Consider the following 19,783-nt stretch of genomic DNA (forward strand, 5'->3'; position numbering starts at 1 on the left):
TACTGATGGATTTGGAGAACAATTTGACTGCTGCCCTCATTGCAACAAATTTATCTATTGGGAGGCTGTTAYATCTCTCCTCAATCTCTTCATTTTAATTCTTTCAGCCTTTTCTCATGGGTCATATTTTGTAAATCATGTACTACTTTTGTGTCCTYTGTCCCTTTTTTCAGTTTGTTTGCATAGAAACCCAAAGCTGAGACCTGGCTAGTGCCAAGTAGAACAATTACCATCGTTGTGCTACATGTGCCTATTACTAATCCCAGAATTATTTGACTTTTTCAAGAGAAATGTGTAATTTGGATAAGCCTAAACCATCTTCCTCTCCACTCCAGACATCAGTAGTCTCATTTCCTGCAACCTCAGGGAGTACTATTACCTTGCTCATTTTCTTGCACACAATACTGGAGGTCATCTTCTTTTGTTCCCATTTCCTTTCTTGAGCCATATTAAATCTTACAACTTTCATATATGCAACATTTCTAAAATCCATCCTCCTTTCCGCACATCTGAGACAATAACTAGTGCTTTGATTACTTTGTTTTGTAGGTTAGTCTTACCTTCTGTTTTCATGTATCACCAGATTTCCTGACTTCTCCCTTTCAGTTTGTCTAGTATCCTAAAATATGTTTTCTTGTGATTATTGCTATTTTATTTCTTCTTTCTCTGATTCTCTTTCAGATATAGAAATATCTATCTCATTTCCCTAACCTGAGGTACCTTTTTTAATGCGGTTTCCTTTTCTTTTGCTTTCTTGCTTTCTCTCGCTCACTTTCGCTTGCTCGGTTTCTCACTCGCCTTCTCTCTCTCCCTCACTTTTTCACTTGTTCTTGCTTTTCATACCAGTTTCCTTTCTTGTGGTCACACTGCATTGATAGATGTAGAAATGTAGTGCTGTAGTCTTTGTTATTAGTGAGTAGAAGCATAGACTTACAAAAACAGATTGCAGTTTATGATTATGCTGATGACATGCCTACAGAAATTAACGATTTTTCTAAAAAAGAATTTTTTCTGTGATAAAATTAGATATTGGCCGAGCAGTACAATTGGTGGAAGCTTTCTTTTTTGTTTCAGCCTCATGAAGTACTCTGGCTTTTTTGATTGTACTGATTAAAGTAGAATGCATATTACTTACCACAGCAAACTATTTGTATTCTTAAACCAGAGTGGCCACACCACCACTTTAAAGGGTGTCTATATAGCAGTGCTATTGTCCTTTTGTTTTTTTTTTTTCAATTTCTAAAATTCAAATTTGAGGGCAAAGTATATTTCTAATGGCTTTTGCTAGCCATTAAATTAATATTATTTAGTCTGTGAAGACGACTACTTGAGACTTAGGAAATACCAAGCATGTAGTTGCTTATGCAACCTTAATTCTCTGTTCCTTTGTTGTCTTGAAATGAGGCAAGCATGAAACAGAAAAAACACTATGTGATAATAGTAACAGGAGGCTGCATCAAAAAGTATATAGAAGAGGAAGGGAATTAAGATTATGCAGCAGCTATTTATTTGCTATTTCTGAACACTGGTGCTCCTAAGAACCTATAGTCTAAGAAACTTAGAAATACTAGAAATACCCTCATATAGAATTTATTTATTTTTTTAAGAAACAGGTTCTACTGTGTATAGATGTAACAAATTGCTTGTCATGCACTTCTCAAAAGTGTTTGAATTGTGAATTTTGAACAATATATCATACTTAATAATTTGCTAAGCTGACTGCATGAAGGAACTTGAGCTCTTGCTCGGTTCTTGCTACTCTGACCGTTAGGTCAGGCTTGCAGATCATCCATTCAACTTGACCAGCAGCTGTGACTGCCTAGCCATGAAGAGTGGTCTGGCTTCCTGTGCGGCTGGCCAGTCCAAACACGCATGCCTCCTGGTTGGCCACACAGCCAGATAGCATGCGCATAGTTCTCCACCAGATTTTGTCCTATTGACAATGCAAAAATAGTATATGGTATATGGGATGCTGATGGAATGCTGAAAATGCTGCTTAGAAGAAGCTGGGGATGGGTGTATTGTGGAGGACATATAGTTCATGSAAAACCTTGGAGGATTATAGTTACAGGGAACATGAGGAGCAAAAGAGAAATCAGGGGTGTTGCTGTGTAAGACAGGGATTTGAGCTAGGTGAGCATCAGCGTGGTGAGTTATTATTGCAAGATGTAGAGAGTTATCAGTTGTCTTCCTCCTGAAATAATTGCCATGTGTATATATTCGGTGGTCTTAGCACCCAACTACTTGATTCAGCTGTTCATAGAATTCAGTTCAGTGAGTTTGTAACAGCGTGAAATAAATGCAGTCAAACTGGCAGCACTTTTGGCACGTAACTTTAGATGCCAATAGCAGAGAAACTATTGTCTCTGCATGGAGATACCCAAGTGGCTGGGTAAGCCAGTTTTTATTAATTGAACTATCAAGCTGAAATCGGATTCTGCTCAAAGTGAAATGTAGATATCTAAATCGCTTTGTTTGTCTGCGCCATAATTTTTGAATACTTTTTCCACAGTTTAAACCACTGCGGTTCTCTATGTTAGAGAGCATAGTATTTCCCTACCAAAATTGTGATGTTAGATGTAATTATTTCTGAGAAGTGTTTCATTGCTATGGTAAAAAAGACCACAGCAAAATTATCACCCCATAGCTGTATGCATATAACCTACAATTTAARATAAAAAGGCACTGCTAGTGCCATATTGCAAGGTTTATAGGTATCTGCTTCAATAACACAAACAGAACTTAGCCCTCTTTCCTCTGGCAGCCCTCCTGCCTCTGATCTCCAAAAGGCTGTCAACTGATAACTTCTATTTATGACTTTTTCCTTTGGTTGACTTTTGACTCTGATTTTCTGAGGTGCATGTTACATGAGTTTTTAAGAAATACAGTGGTTTTAAACGGGTGAAAGATGTCATGCATAAGTTTAAGAATGTTATGCATAGTTTATATGCAAAAAAATGTTAAGTGGATAAGTAGTATAAACATGAAGTTGCAAAAATAAATTACTCCAAATTTTTCCATTGTGCACTTGTTTTCACTTTCTTAAAYATTTTTGAGTACTAGTATGTTGTGTTTGTTCAAAAATTAACCATCAGTCTCATGATTTTCTAGTAGTGCCTGACATTTTCCAAGCTGCGTATACAAAAATTGACTGCTTTCCATCTAATTAAAATGCAGAGTTATTGAAAAGATATTAGTGTGTCTACTGAGATTTATGATAAATCTTAGCAAGCATTTCAGCAAACATTTTGATTTTGGAAAATCTCATCTCATACAAAACTGGGCTGAATTATGAAAAAGRATTTGCAAAGTATAAAGTTCTGAAGTTACTGGAATAGTTTAGGGCTGGCCCTAGGATTTTCTTGCCTCTTCATGAAAGTTAGTAATGAGAGAATGTTAATCTCTGATATTCTTAGTGTTTTTTTTTTAAATAATTGCTAGTTCTAGTTTTAATCTATATTTTATACAAAAATTATATTTGTTATCATGTGGCATTTAGGGCCTTGAAAGTTTTGTCCGAGGAAATGCATGTAATCCTATTGAAAAATGTTCATGTTACACAAGGGTGTTAGTTTCAGAATGAAAGCCTGTTTAGCTGATTTCCAGTAAGATTCGTGAGCTAGCATGCTAACATCACAATTTTCAAGATTTATAAGTTAAGAGAAAGTAGTAAGTAATAAAGTGACTGCTCTTTATAGCATAGAAGTTTATAAATTAAGAGTCAGAAGTTCAATATAGCTAAGAACATCAACAATTATTACCTCTCTTCCATAATATGTATGCTGAACATAGGGATGTTAGGAATATGTTTCAAAAACTATGCATTTGGTTAATGTATTCTTTGAAACATAGTAAATTTTTAATTATATTTCAATTAGTTTAAACAAATAATTGTATATCTATTTCTTTATTCAAATAACAAATAAACTACATCAAACACATCTGATATGCTTACTCTTCAAAATGAAATTGTATTTTTCCCACTGGGTATTTATTCCTTATCTAAACTTGATAATAAATTCCTCAGATCAGCAAAGCAGATTTCAGTAATTTAAGGGGCAAAACCACAGTGCCAAATTTGAAGCAATTATTTAATGAACTGTAATGCAAACAAAAATGCTCTGATAAATACTGCAATCTATTTTAAGTAGGACATTGCCTATTTTAGCATCAAGTTCGTGCTTCCTTCCATATTCTAGGCAATTCTTTGTCTGTTACATTTTAAAAAATGCAATAAGTTTACTAAAAGTAAAAAATAATACAGCTCATTAAGTTACTACATAGTTCATAAGCAGCCTGTGAAGTAACTGCACAGATAACTGTTCATTCCTTTTTATTTTTTGTGTTGTTATAGGTAATGCTCAGGAAATATGGAGTTCATATTTATAACAACTTTATTTTTATTTTAAAAGCTTTTGTTCTTCAAACCATCTTATTTTGATTTTATCTTTTCCCAGCTGACTATCATAGCAGTGGCCATACTGTTGTTAATGGCTGGAAGATCCACAACACAGCAAAGAACAAATGGTTTGTATGTATGGCAAAAACCCCTGAAGAGAAACAAGAATGGCTGGAAGCTATTCTGAAAGAGCGAGAAAGAAGAAAAGGTTTGTTAATAAACTTTTTTGTCTTGCTGTGCCAGAAGTCCATGTTCTATTTTTATGTTAAGATGTAAAGTAAAACCAGCTGCCATGCAAATGCATGGTGTCAGGGTCAACTGAAAGTTTATGAATACCAGCTTGGACAAAATAAACCAAACTTGTACTGGAAAAGACGTAAGGRCGTGGGTTATGTATGCTAGTAGTTAATATTGTTTGGAAACTGGGAGATGATGTGGTCTATGTTTTTTAGAGATTGTCCTCAGCCGGTAGAAATAGTCATAACTTTACTGAAGCATGTGAACTATTACGATCTGTGATACCTGAGGATCTACTCCAAATCTCTTTTGGGATCTGTATGTAATGGTAACATTTTCTGACTAGACACTTTCATTACTGAAGTGAGCAGGTTTTCTATGATGGATCTTCATGTAGATGATCTACCTCAAGATGGTACAGAATAAACCCATAACCCCATTTTAGATCCATTCTCCTTCATCCAAGAAAGTAGAAAATCACCACCAGAAAGAAAACTTATCCATTTAAACAACTGAATTTAGTGGAAGAATAATAGAATGAAATATAATCCTGATCTCAAATGTGACCATGAAAAGCCTCATGTATTCAAGGTGAACCTAGTACAAAATAGAACCATGGAAAGGTAGCACATCATCATCTTCTGGAGCTAATTTCATAACAGCCTAATCAATAATAATGTATGGATCCTTGGTATTGAACGAAAATATGGCCTTGTGGTTAGATCTGGGATTCTCTTTCTGGCCTGTATAGATTTCCTGTGGCCTGTTATATTAACTGTAGCCTTGTGCCTCAGCTGTAAACTGAAAGCTGGAATACTTCCTGTCTTTCATCTTTGAAGTTTGAATAATGGATGTTTGTATAACATCTGTCCTGGGGCCAGAATTTCAAGGAGGATATCTGAGCACTGCTTAATCAATAGATCCATATAGAGTAAATAGTAGAAGAAAAGTTTAAAAGATGCCCTAGACCTCTAAGAACTGAAAATTTTGGAAATAACAAATGAAAAACAACTTGGTAGAGATGGTGTCATACACAACAAAAAATGTTTGCCTGCTTCTGTTCAAGGACTTGCGTGAAACTAGTTAATATTTATATCAAATCCCACTTTACCATTGTTAAATTTCATGGTTTCCTTAGCCTCTTGATACCTTTAGCATTATAATTTAGAGAATTTTTCAGCTCTTGGTGGTAACAGTGGCTTTACCAGTGAGGAAATAATCAAGAGAGAAATAGGAAGAGATTAGAGCATGAGAGGATTTGGCATTCACTCAAACTGAGTTTGAACACAAAATCTTTAAAAAGTATTTTTTGAATATCCCTGCTACACTAACAATATATAGATTTATCTTTCTCCTCCAGCACAGTGATTTTTCAAAACATCTGTATAAACACCTCTTATGAAGCAGGATGCATCTTAATTGCAGGCAGGTTGCCAAATGGCTCAGGAACCAAATTGCTAACTTAGAATTCAAATACTGTATGTATCTAAATGCAGCTATCAACTCTTTCCCATTCACTGTGTGCATAAATATGCTTTAATTGTATGTTTACTTAGTAAGATGTGGACTTCATGTATATGTATGCAATTACACCGAATTCTAAGTGATTGCACATGTGAGAGCAGTATCTTTTCTCCTTTGTAAATCTGAGCCTAACTAAATCCAAGGTACATGCCTGTCAGATCTCTAGGGCAGGGAGCAGGGCCTTCTGCCTGCACAGCGCTGTTTGGCAGGGCCGGCCTGTGGATTTGTTCATAGCAAGGCTGTAGACTTCGCATCTCACAGAGTGGCAGGTTGCAGTTATCTCCAGACTAGATAAGTACAGGATGTGGTGGTGGAGTGACGCACAGAAATACAGCTAAAGTGTGCCATGTAGTGGGCTTGATGGACTGAAAATGGGGGTAAACGTGAAGATTCAGTGCACTTAGGGAAACTCAACTTGTGTTGCTGTCTGGAAACCATAGCAATAGCTGAGCAAAAGGGAGAAACTACCCCAAGTGAAACATGTTACCATAGGTTTCAACAGTTGTATTTGAAATACCAACTACAACCACTATATAGATCATATTTTCTTGCAGGGGGAATGGAAACTGAAATGGAAATCTTTTGCTGGAAGGTATTTCTGTCAGTATCAGGGCTTCTGTGTAGCCACCTGAGGCGTTTAGCGAGTTGTAAGTTTATTTAAGAGCAGATGGTCTTCAAGCCCAATGATGCAGTGCATTTATACCTAATTCAAAGAGTCAATATTAATAAAAACATCAACATCGTAGAAGCTCCAAAAGCAGTATATTCATTTTCTTTTCCTAGGAACAAATGATGTTTTATCTGTTTGTTTGGCATCAGCACTATCAGGTTCATGCGTCATGAGAAACACTTCTGTATCTGTGTYAGAGACCATTGCTTTTTTTTATTATTATTATTTCTTTTTGCACATGACACTTATATTTTATCTGGTTATTTTTGCAGAATTAGAAAAAAATGATAGATTATTACTCATAGTAAAGGTGTGCAGTTATAGTTTTAAAAATACAAGTCTGAAAAAGAAACTGTAAACATACAAGGCATGCATAAAGCATTCCAGAAATGTATATTTTTGTCCAGAATTAATAAGTGTTTTTATAGGGAAAGCCTGTCAACTGCAAAGGTCTTGGGTGCTCCTTGGGAGCTTCTGTGAGCGGCCAATATGACATGTAATTCAAGGAAAGCTGTTTCAATTGTCAAGAATGTTCTTTGTTACTGAGAAGTAGTAATATTTTCTCAAAAAGAGTAACAGGAAAAAAAAATAATAACAAATATCAATCCCAAAACCTTGATAGATTTTGTTGTTCAGAAAATTCTGATGCAAATAGAAATCAAAATGTATATATGCATTTCTAGAAAAGGAGTAAAATAATCTTATATAAAATATAAAAATTGCAAAACAGATAACTAGTTACTGTTTATTGGAATGTGGAAAATATTTCATGACTATCTGAATATTTTCGTTGTCACATGGTAAACATARAAACAAGGCCCTTTTCTTTAAAACTTGAGAAGGGATGACTCCTCCCTTGTAAGTGTTCACATAATGAAGTCAGTGAAAATCACAGAATTAGTATTTTTACTGTGGTGTCAGTGGTGATGTTGGTATAGGTGTACATTTTCAGGAACAATTTAACTTTACCATAGTGAATTTTTAATTATGTTTCTATGAAGATCAGTTGTTTAGTTGAATCTTGATACTCAGCAAAATAATGGAAAATAATTCCTTTTACRTTTGCTTTTTTATTTATAATAGCATTGGGTTTACTTAATGCTGTTGAAGTATAATGGCAATATCACTTCATAAAATCTGAATGTATCTTGGCAGGTTTAAAACTAGGCATGGAACAAGACACTTGGGTGATGATCTCTGAGCAAGGAGAAAGACTGTACAAAATGATGTGCAAACAAGGGAATCTCATCAAAGACAGGAAGAGGAAACTAACCACTTTCCCCAAATGCTTTCTTGGAAGGTAGAATATGCATTTGATAGTGTAAATTTCAACCAGCTGAAAATACACCTTAAATCTTCTTTAGCATTTTAAGGAAATCATTGTTTATTTTCAGTGTCTGTTAGGGCCATTTGTCTCCCATTCCAGAGCTTTGCCAAAATGTAAATTAGAGAATATGTGAATGTTTCCCATTATGGACAGAATATTGGCACTACCTGTAATAAATAAAAATGGAAAGTGAGCTTATGACAGAAAGAATTCTGTTACGCAAAGTATTTTGTAGACTACTTACAAACTTAGGTACTTAAATACCTAAGGTATTAAATATSAAAAGGTACTGGAAGAAAATGGTAGTAAATGTGGTGATACAATATTTAAGGTTTGTTTTTGTATCTCTTTTTACTTCAGTGAATTTGTGTCCTGGTTATTGGAAATTGGAGAGATACACAAATCTGAAGAAGGTGTTCATCTTGGCCAAGCTTTATTAGAGAATGGCATTATCCATCATGGTAARTATAATTAATTTTAACTTATTTATTTTCATGTTAATTGTTATAATTAGAATTAACTAATTATTTATTTTTTAAAAAGATGATCTTGTTAGTGCAAGACAGTTTGTTGAATCTGCAGTATCTTTGTAGGGACCTCATGGGGCAATTGCCAATGCCTACTAGATTTACTGGGAATAGTTCTGTTGGTTTAATTGCTATGCTGCAATTATCTATGCAGGGAGTGAGCAATGAATGTTGCAGTTCTCTGTTGATAAATGTGCCTGACTATCTTTTAGGAATAACAACTGAATCTGATAGGACCCAGCCTACATCTCAACAGTTTAATATTTTGAATTTCCCAGTTTTCAGTAGATTAGAATATTATTAAAATTCAGATTTTCATACTGAAATTTTCCATCTTAACTGTCTGGTTTGACCTCATTCTGGAGAGAAGTATCACTGAAATGATAGAGTTTTTGAGCCAATAAGAAGTGTTAATTTATTGAGATAATTTACATTGACAACATTTTTCATATCAAAGTCTCTTACAAGATCAGCTCCTCATCTTTTGACAGGACCATACTAGTGAAATGGAGAAACTTCTGTTTTGAAGATGTGTGGATTGCAATAAGTACAATGACTTAAAAACATTTAACTTAACACCACTTAAAAACAATTAGAGTTCCGGCACGGATCTAGGGTGTAAATTTAGCTGCAATCACTAATAATTTGCATTACAATGTTTATATACTTAGTCCAGTAATAAATTCATACTTACTTTGTAAAACTGATATAAAAATCTTCTAATGCCTCAGAAGCTGCTCAGATTGCTTCACTGATTTGGGATTAGTGATGGAATACAAAAAAGGTTTGAGGCTATTTTACAAAACTTAAAGTAATGTAATCGGTTTGAGAGGCAGATGGTGGTTCTTTGCCACCATGTTTTCAGTGTCCTTGGCTGGAAAGAAAGTGGGAGTAACAGAGTGCTGCTTAGCTTTATGCATTTTAAACATACACAGAGTAGGAGTAAACATATTAAGGGTGTTCATCAGTAGTCATGTAATCTTAATATTTTAATGCTAGTCTGGGTGATTTTYCTCCAGCATCATTCAAATGTCAGATGCTATTAGATTTGCTACATACATAGAATTGTTGTCAGTGGAATGATTCTGTTGCCAAAGATTCTTCTTCTGATCTCATAAATTGTATCCTAAATACACTAATAGACTTTTTCAATACAGAGTTAAATGAATATTGTGTAATTTCATGAGATAAAAGGATAATTATATTGGAGCTTGGAAATATGAGCCAGACATGCTACTTTGAATAGTAAATCCAGCTGTGGTTTGGTGAAAATAGAATTCTTAAAATAAAGTTGAATGAACCATCTGTTTCCACGGAGGCAGCAAGRGAGAAAGAAAGCTTGACTGGAAAGTTTGCAAATGTTGTAGAGGACTTTGTTAGACTTTGCATATTCACTGTGCCTGCCATTATTTTCACTGTGTGGGGGTTCTAGCAAGGCCCAGACCCCTATTGTGGTGGGCGKTGTTTTACTTGCTAGTGTATGAATATTGTAAGTGGAAAGGTCATGTTTTTACCTTATTTCTTTTTCCAATTTTGCACAAAGGAAAAATCTGTTTTTATGGTGCTCATCTAAATCCCTCTGCTGGCATTGTCTCTGATATCTGAAAAGACATCAGTCAGTCGATGGGCTGAACTGCTTTGTCAAGTCACTTGCTCCTGCTAAGTAGAGTTAGAAGTGTAAGAAGCTTTATAGTTACTAAAGTAATCTGTATGTAGATAGTTTTATAAATACATATTAGATTGTAGTTTTATGAATGYATAAGCTCATAGAGATGCTGAAGTAAACAGTTCTGGTCCCTTTTTTGCTARCACTTTAGCTAGGTGTGTATGTAGCTGTGCAGTTTCATGGATTGGAGTGCACCCCCTCCTCACATATGGTCCACCAAAAATGAAAAGAGAAGGTTCACAGAGTTGGCACATCCTGAGCCCTCCTATCGACTGATGGGAGTTAAAATTACCCTGGCAAAAAAGCAAAAGTAAAGGCTAACTTAAACATGGGTCATTTACCTTTTCTTGTTGAATGTCATATAAATACCTATCCCAACGCTATGGAGTACGGGTGCCTGCATGGGAGTGAGACAGAAAATTACATAACGTTGCTTATTTTAGTGGTGATAGCTTTAAGGGTTTGCAAAACTATGGCCCTAGGAATGTATAGATGATTCTAGTTAAAATAAAACCAGTACATGCAGTAAGATAAATGTTTTCTTAAATGTTCTTCAGTAGCTGATGATAATCTGTCCATCCTCCTGAGCAAAACAAGACAAATCATGTCTGTATCATAGAAAGCAAACAAAAAATTAAAGGTGGTTTTGCAGCTTCACTCACAGTGTTGCCTGAAGATATTTTGATATTTTGTGCAATATACTTGAGTAGGAAACCTTCTTGTCTGGTTTTCTTGCTTTCCAGAGCTCAGGATGTGCCAACTCTGTGAAGTTCTCCTTTAGTTTTTGGTGGACCATATGTGAGGAGGGGGCTGCAAACACAGAGCAGTGCTTGCATTCTTCAGGGCTGTGTTCTGTTTTTTACAGGCATGCAAGGATGGAAAGGTGTCTTGATGTCATGTCATGATTCCCTCCCTGTATATCTCTGTAACAGTCAGGAATAATTTGACTTTAAGCAATAGAATTGTGATGGTGGTTTTTCTATTTCTGGTTGTGGCAGTTTTAAAAATCTTTAAGTTTGTTGATCTAGTGAAATATTTTTGTTCCCCAATAGTAGGAAAGTATTTTTCATTACAAAACTAAAACTGATCTTCATTAGTTAAATGGTCACAATCCATTAAAATACATTTACATACTTATACTTGGCAGTATAGCTGGAAGTTTTTTAGGCTATACCTGATGTGTTGGGAGTAAATGATGTGTAAAAGATCTTCGTGGTTATTGTGGATGGTTACCTTAGCATGTGCTGCCAGTTCAAGACAGTGGCAAAAAGTCAGAATAACAGCTTTCATTTTTGCTATTAGTAGATATATCAAATGCAAATAAGGAAGTTATTTTGTTCTTGCACATGCAATTGGTGAAACCACTCTCTAAATAATGTCAGTTTTTATGTCCACACATAAGAAACTGTGTGGAGATACTGAAGACCTTGAAGGAGTGTGGAAAATGATGCAGTGGCTACAGAAGGCACCTTACTATGCAAAGCTTATAGTGTTCAACTTGATTTGTTGAAGAGAATAATGGGTGATGGTTTAATCACTTGGTATAAGAGGACACACCAGAAGAATTATGTGACACTGTGGACCTTGTTACTCTGTTCAACAAAGACATAATGATAGCCTACTATGGGAAGTGCATGCCACGTAAATGTAGTTTTGAATTAAAGTTGTTTTCAGGCAAAAGAATAATTAACACAAGATCGATATCTTAGGATGGTGGTAATGCTTAGTGCTGTCCTTAATCTTCAGATGAAATGAGCTGGCTTTTAGAAGGACTTGCTTTAGTCCCTTTTGTTGGACAAGTTTTCCATCATATGATGTGTCTGTTTTGACTAAATGATTGTGTGAGGTTCTGTTCTTGGAATTTGTGAGCCTCTCTAAACTGGAAATTCACATGTTAAGATACTTTCTTCATGGATCTTTGGTGAAGTGGATTTTCTGCATTGACTTCAAGTTGCTTGTACTTAAGACTTTTAGCTGGAAATGTGTGAAGGAAGAAGTTCCCTCTCCCTTTCCTCCTGCAGAGTATAACTGGTCAGATATGTTGTGGAGCATTTGTATTTTTATTTAATCATCTGAGATAGGCCTCAATAAGAGATGGAGCAGTTAATAATGTGGAACAATAGTGTGAATAGTTGCAACCCCTCCCRCCTTTTTTAGCTTGTTTGTTGACACGTTTTGCAAAAGTGCCCAGAATTACACCAGATTTGGRATGGGAGTGAGTGTACCCAATGTCAAATTTATTTGATACATTTTCTCATTCCTCTGTGAAGGCTAGGATCATTGGATATGTCTTGCCTAATTTTACCGGGTTGTTCCTTGCCTGGTTATCTGTCTTATTATGTGCCTGTGACTTAAAATTATTTGCTTTCCTGTGGACTACTTAAATATTGCAAGAAATAAAGTCACCTGTAACATAAAAGAACTTAGGACAAGCAATCTACCAGTATTTCCTGCCCTCACTGTCTGAAATCTGTTACTGTGTAGTAGGTTGTTGTTATAAGGAATTACTTGGGCCAGCTTCTTTCTTTCTGATTTCTTCAGAAAGTCACCTAACAATATGTGATTTTTTTTTAGTCACAGATAAGCACCAATTCAAACCTGAACACATGCTGTACAGATTCCGATATGATGATGGTACATACTATCCAAGAAGTGAAATGCAGGATGTGATTTCTAAGGTACAGAGWACAGTTGCTCTTATTAGTAAGAATATGTAAAAAAAACTACTTGAAAAATAATGTAAGGATACTGCTAGGATAAATAGCATCCAGTCACACTTACCTAGCTCTGTATTTATGTGAATCAAAGTTAATTATCTATATCTAAGAACAGATTTTGGCTTGTTGCTACATATTTTAAATACAAAATTAAGAAGTGTATTTTAATTATTTAATGATTTCATATGCAGGATGTCCATATTTCTTGATAATTGTGAAGCCAATAGTTCATTTATTCTTCAATCCATTTTAATAGATACATGGCTAAACATAGAAGGTTTTTTTTTCCTCTTATCCTATAAATTAGAGTGGCTTTTATTAGTATCTTAATAAAGCAGCAGATAAGGAATTGAATAGATATTTTAATATGGATATTTACGTAGTACGGTCTATCTCTGCACTATAAACATAATAAAATGATTGGACAGAATTGCCTTTAAACTCATTGATAGACTTTTCATGATTTTGAGACAARAAAATATGACAGCACTTGGATATTACATTACAATGTCACTGATTTATCTCTTGAYATGTGTTAATGTATATCTGTATATACTATTAAGGTATATCTAAGAGAACATTCAATACAGAGCTAGCAGGCAGAACAATGTATGATAGATTCTATTTTGACACAATTTTCTATTGTTATTTATGTTTTGTCTTGCATGTTATAATTCTTTTTTGACAGTCTATTAGGGAATGCTAGTTTTTAAAATAACATTTTTGATGGAGGTATCTTGAACTCCTCCAAATATTTTGTTTATATTTGCTTGTTTTTAATAAAAAGCTGCCCATCTTTAAGAAATCATTTTGATTTTTTTTTTCTTTTAAGTTTACTGGCTGGTTGTAGTTTCAATTTGAAAATAAGGTGCCTGTGGATATATTTGAATGTCCTTGGATTTTTTTTTTTTTTTGCTTTAATTATTCATTTTATTTGTAGAATAGCAAGCCGTGATTGGAAAAACCTTAATGCGTTGCTTAATCTTTCAGGTTTTGTGTACATTTCTTTTAGATTTCTATGTCTTCAGAATAATCCTTTAATGCTACCTTTAACTAATCTTGTTTTTTTTGCATGTGTCTTTGTAAAGCTTGTTTTGAAATATTTTATCACATCATTTAATCGTGAATATTGTTGTTATCTCAAAATTTTAATTTTGACACATGAAAAGGTACACACTTTTTAATAGATTTTTTAAATAGCTAAATGAGATGCATTTAGAACAGTTAGACTTCCTTACTGTGTCCACTCCTTTCACATTCTCTTTGGTGTGAATGTGTGATTAACTTCATCTTTTTCTTTAACAGGGTGTACGACTGTACTGTCGCCTTCACAGTCTGTTTACCCCGGTAATTAGGTGAGTCCAGTTGGGAAATCTTCAGTGACTCATTCAAAAGAGATACGTATTCTGCTGTGTTTGAATATAGGAACCTAACCCATGCTTTCAAGATTAGTCTCTTTGGAAGGATCAAACAAGATTGAGGGGGTGTCAAGGGAAAAAGCATAACTGCCACATAAAAAGAATGCAAACTCAGTTCAATATGACCTTTTCAAACTTTTAGAACTTTCTAGGTCCTCATGGATATGCTTGGATGCCTACTGTATATATTAGTATACTCACTTCTATACTAACACTCCATTGGCTCGTTTGGAGAGTCTCAGCTGTAACAAGACAGCTATATTTTTGCTCCACCTTTATGCTCCAGTGGCAAAATTGCCCAAGTAAGATGTGGCACCCTCCTCTTTCCTATCTATACCGTAAGATTTAACTTACGAAAAGTTTTACCAACTTACATATAAAATACAAATTTTTCTTTTGTACTCTTTTGAGGGTTTTTTTGGCTTTGTTTTGAACAGGGATAAGGATTATCATCTGAGAACCTACAAATCTGTAGTCATGGCTAACAAACTCATAGACTGGTTGATTGCACAGGCAAGTGTTCACCTTTGGATTTATGTACTTTTTTGAATATTATGTTTAAATTCTASTATGGAAGATAGTATTGTATTAAGTGGAGTAACATGCAAATACTTTGTCTCAGAGTTTTAATTATTAGAACAGTGTTTGTGTGGAAATGTAATTCTCTTAAATGAGGAAACGACAGACATTAACCATTAGCAGCCATGCTGTTCATCCCTTTTAYGATTATCTTCCTTATTTGCTATTAAACTTTAAATGTTTTAATGAGACTTAAATTTGTGATTCAGCATGTAACTCTGTTCATGGTTTTAGCTGAAATGGATAGGATTTGAGAACTCACATTTTACTCACTGCTTGGATAAAAGTATTACCAATTTACTGTCATCAGTTATGTTTTATTTTAGGCAAGCTAGGAATGAGGATGGCTGTAGTCTGGTCACTAAGTCAAGATACACGTATTTTAACTTTGATACCTTTTTAGATTCTATTATGTTCAGTTTTTATAGAGAATACAATATTACTAAAATGTTTCCATATTCTGTTTGTAACTATAAAGAGATATATTACTATCCATACATAGATATGTATAAACACACACACACATTCACACTGTATTATATATACTCTGTAAATGTATATATAAAGGTGGTAATGGTGAGTATGATGTACAAGTGTTGCCTGCCCTGTGAAGTTGCACCAGTGTGTATAGAATACATTATACTCATTTATTAAAATATATAAAAAAAAACATGCTGTGGTTTAACAGGGGGATTGCCGGACCAGGGAGGAAGCTATGATCTTTGGTGTAGCTCTTTGTGACAATGGGTTTATGCACCATGGTAAGTAAGTACATTCTGTTCAAGCTAGTGCCTGTCTTTTGTTTAATGCCATCTGCTCAGCAGGAAGGAAATGCAGGGGCTGTTAAAGATATTACAGAAGGGATAGGAAGTAAGTAGTTTTATTGCATTTCTGAACAGACCTAAGCTTTAAATTTTAAGAAAAAAAATCCTATTGTACATTTGAAAATTATTTTAAGTCAATTTTATAAAATGTACCGAGGATTTCATTCTGTGAATGATTTAGGGGGGAATTTTTATTAGTCACTTTATGAAACAAAATTCTTAAGCAGATATGCCTGTTCACACAGATGACAGCAAAGACAAAAATTGGAGTATGTAGGAACAAATGATACTGGCAGAAAAGTAGGTGATGATGTTAAAAGTGATTTTTTAAGAGGAAAAAAAGAGGCATTTTTGGAAGAATGAATGAAAGCATGGAGGAACATGACTTGAAAATGTGAAGCTGTGATAGTAGGATAAAGTGGACTGTAGAGAAGTGAGAAAATCATGAGGACAGCAGAGAACAAAGGAAAAAGGGAGAGAGCAGAGATGTGTGCAGAACTGAAAATGAGGAGAACAAGGCTGAATTTAATGCCATCAGAGGCAAGATTTCAATGAAAAGATTGAAGTGGCAGGTCATTTACTGAAATAAAAGGAGGAAGAAATGATTTCCTCGTTAGCTTGTTTAGAGAAGGAGGGAGAATATAACTACTGCTCACTCAGACACTGTTCATTCTTTTTCCTTCTGATTTTTAAACATGTAAACTGCATCTATCTGCTGTTATACTTGCTTTCACATCCCCAGTAAACACATTTCTAATAATGAAGCTGGCATGCTTCACCATCTGGAGAACTTGGTGGTGAGCGTTGATCTCCAACAGCTGTCCCGTAGAACTTTCCAAAATCATGTTTGTAAATCCCTTTTAGGAGAAAACCTTTTCAGGCCAATGTGTCCTCCTCACTCTGGTGAAACTGTATGTTGTACTTGAAAATGAATATAGTGATAGCTGTCTATAATGAAGCCAAACAAAAACTGTTATTTATATTAGAAATTAAAATTTACCTAGATTCACACACAGAATAGTTTGCTAGCATTTAATAAATGTGCACATACCAGTATTTTATGGTTCATGAAAGATACAATATTTAAGAACTCCAAACAAARGAAATGATGTCTGTGTTTCTGTATCATAGTGTTAGAAAAAAGTGAATTTAAAGATGAACCTCTGCTGTTCCGTTTTTTTGCGGATGAAGAAATGGAAGGGTCAAATATGAAGCACAGGCTCATGAAACATGATTTAAAAGTAGTGGAAAATGTGATAGCCAAGTCAATATTGGTGAGTTAATAAATTGAATGATCATGTGTTTTGATGATTAATAAATTGAATATTGTGACAAAAATGAAGTTATAATTTAACTCTCTTTAATAACTTTCTGAACAATATTTTAAATAATTTTATTTTTCAGATTAGATCCAATGAAGGTACCTATGGCTTTGGTTTAGAAGATAAAAATAAAATGCCAATTATTAAAGTGGTAGAGAAAGGATCAAATGCTGAGGTATCAAATATATTTTCCATGTTTTATTGAATAATATTTTCTGTGTACATTTTGAGCATATTTTAGGAAAAAATATACATGTTAGCACAATAATTTGACAACTTTTCAAGAAAATTGTAGTTATGAACTAAAATTATTTTGTTTAAAACAAAACTGTGAGTGTTAATATTCATTTTATTTTCAAGTAATTTGTTGTATTGAGAGTAGTAAGATAAGTTAAATTTTATTTATTTTTGTGCATTTCATAATATTCCAGTGACATCATTATTAATGAGTAGCGTATATGCTTATTGGTAAAATATGAACTGAATATAAGATAAATATGCTACTCTTTAAATGTGTACTTAATTTATTTCACAATAAAAGATGTGCTAAGTTTTAATTATTTCTATTTGCAATTGTATAAAGTCTAGAATTTCAGATTCGGAATGAAGAAAGTACAGACTTTCTGTTTGTTAGTATCGTTTTAGATGTTCTGTGATGTAAATTCATACTGCTTCCACAGAAATGTATGAGTCTCTGTACTTGTATAGATAAAGAAAAGCATAAGAATCTCTCCTGAAAGAGAAAAATAATAGACGTGGATTTAAAGTCCTTGTACATCTTATGAATTATGATAAAAATAGACACAGCAAAGCAATAATGAAATACAGCTACAGAGCTGTATTGGGGATGAGTTGGCTCTGTGAGCCTTGTGTAATTCCATACTGTCTTTTTCTACAGTCAGTTTCTGTCATGATCCCAAATGTACTAAGCTCATGCACGTGCTTAGCATATGCCTTGAGCAGCTCTGTACTCCTGACATCCTAGCTGGATATGACTTCTTTCTTGTTAAACTGGAGTATAAAGACTGTCTGTGATCTGACATGCTGTACTTCTGGCTCACAGGCATAGTCACAAAACTTTTAAGGATCTTGTTCAGTTTTGGAACTTAATAAATATTCATTTAGTAAAATACTCCTCAAGTCAATCTGTTTGAAATAAGTCTTTAGTTCCTTTGCAGAATGAAAGGTGGGCAAATTAGGTAACATAACAAAAAACAAAACCAAAGAAGCTAGCTCAGTAGAAGCTATTGTGTTAATTATTTACAAGTATTAACTGATACTATAGTAGTCATAAAACCKTGATTAAGATTAGGACTCATTTAAGTCTCTTCATAATTAGAATTTACAGTACACTGTATGTCAATATAACTAATTCTAGAACTATTTTGTGTTGTTAATATTCTCTGCACAGTATGTGAAGAAGGCATGAAGAACATAAAGAAAATATATGTATCATTATGTCTATTGGGGCTGCATGCAAGTGGAAGAAAATATAATACTGGTGGCTATAAAAGGCAAACATATGAACAACTGTTATTTATTTTCTAGATGGCAGGCTTGGAAGTTGGGAAAAAAATCTTTGCTATTAATGGCGACCTGGTTTTTCTGCGACCCTTTAGTGAAGTGGATTGCTTCCTGAAAGCGTGTTTAAACAGCAGAAAGCCCCTACGGGTTCTTGTGAGCACTAAACCACGGGAGTAAGTTGTCATACCATTGGAGGAATTTTAAAAACTACAACTGAAGTGAATGTTAAAGACAAGTGAAATTTTAAACAGCACTAACGTAAGGTTATTTTAAGTGCTGAGGATGAAATGTCTATTGCTGAGATGTTATTTAATTCTTTTAAATGTCTCTTACAAAGCTATCTGATTAAGTAAAATAATAACATGAAAAAATAAAATCATAGATATAGTATCAAAGCACCAAGTCATATATCCGGTCTTATTTTGTTAAAGCCAAGCAAATTGATCTGCTTGGGTTTTATTTTATTGCATTTGTCAGTCAGGAAAAGTGAAACAACAGTTCTTTAGATCTTAGGATCTGCCATTTTAAGTACATGCAAAAGCTGCAAGTATATATGAATATATGGTCAGTTTTGATCAGTTATCTGATACTTTGTTTATAAAACAAGTTCCTCTGTGTGGAGATTAGTTCCTGGTTTGGCAGAAGTTAAACTCTGTGATCTAATGGACCTTTTCCGTAGCTTTGCTGGTCACATAAACAAGAGTAACAAGTAAACAACTCTGGATCTTTACACGAGAGAGGCACTTCTGTACAAAGGTTTGACCCTTGCTACCTCAATGAAGTTCTTGTTATAGAAAAGAAATATGRAATAAGGCCTAATGTCTGAGTTTAGTAGATGTGTAAATGAGCACAAATCTGATAAAGTTTTGTTATTCATGCAGCTGTTATTCATTTACATATGCCTGAAAGAAGAAGAATAAGCAACAGCAGTCAGGAGAAATTTTGGTCAAATTTCACAGAGTAAGGAGGAACCCACACAGACTTCCTTTAGCGTGGCTTTGGTTAAGCAGTAGAATACAGATGTATTTCTCCTTCCAGTAAGTAGGGGC

General features: G+C 34.3%; 1 protein-coding gene across 2 annotated transcripts in view; it reads left to right on the plus strand.

Annotated features, from left to right (window-relative positions):
• The window catches only part of PREX2 (phosphatidylinositol-3,4,5-trisphosphate dependent Rac exchange factor 2), a 179,135-nt gene that overhangs the window by 64,815 nt on the left and 94,537 nt on the right, over window positions 1–19,783 (plus strand). For both annotated transcript variants that reach the window (XM_085306783.1, XM_085306784.1), the window contains exons 10-19: window positions 4,458–4,607; window positions 7,986–8,130; window positions 8,518–8,618; window positions 12,925–13,028; window positions 14,373–14,422; window positions 14,923–14,998; window positions 15,753–15,825; window positions 17,020–17,162; window positions 17,293–17,385; window positions 18,759–18,907. In XM_085306783.1, coding sequence (XP_085162909.1) covers window positions 4,458–4,607; window positions 7,986–8,130; window positions 8,518–8,618; window positions 12,925–13,028; window positions 14,373–14,422; window positions 14,923–14,998; window positions 15,753–15,825; window positions 17,020–17,162; window positions 17,293–17,385; window positions 18,759–18,907 — 1,084 coding nt within the window. The remainder of the gene's footprint in view (window positions 1–4,457; window positions 4,608–7,985; window positions 8,131–8,517; window positions 8,619–12,924; window positions 13,029–14,372; window positions 14,423–14,922; window positions 14,999–15,752; window positions 15,826–17,019; window positions 17,163–17,292; window positions 17,386–18,758; window positions 18,908–19,783) is intronic.

Source organism: Rhea americana, unplaced genomic scaffold, assembly GCF_003343005.1.
Source record: "Rhea americana isolate MKP2758 unplaced genomic scaffold, rheAme1 scaffold_247, whole genome shotgun sequence".
Classification (NCBI taxonomy): Eukaryota; Metazoa; Chordata; class Aves; order Rheiformes; family Rheidae; genus Rhea; species Rhea americana.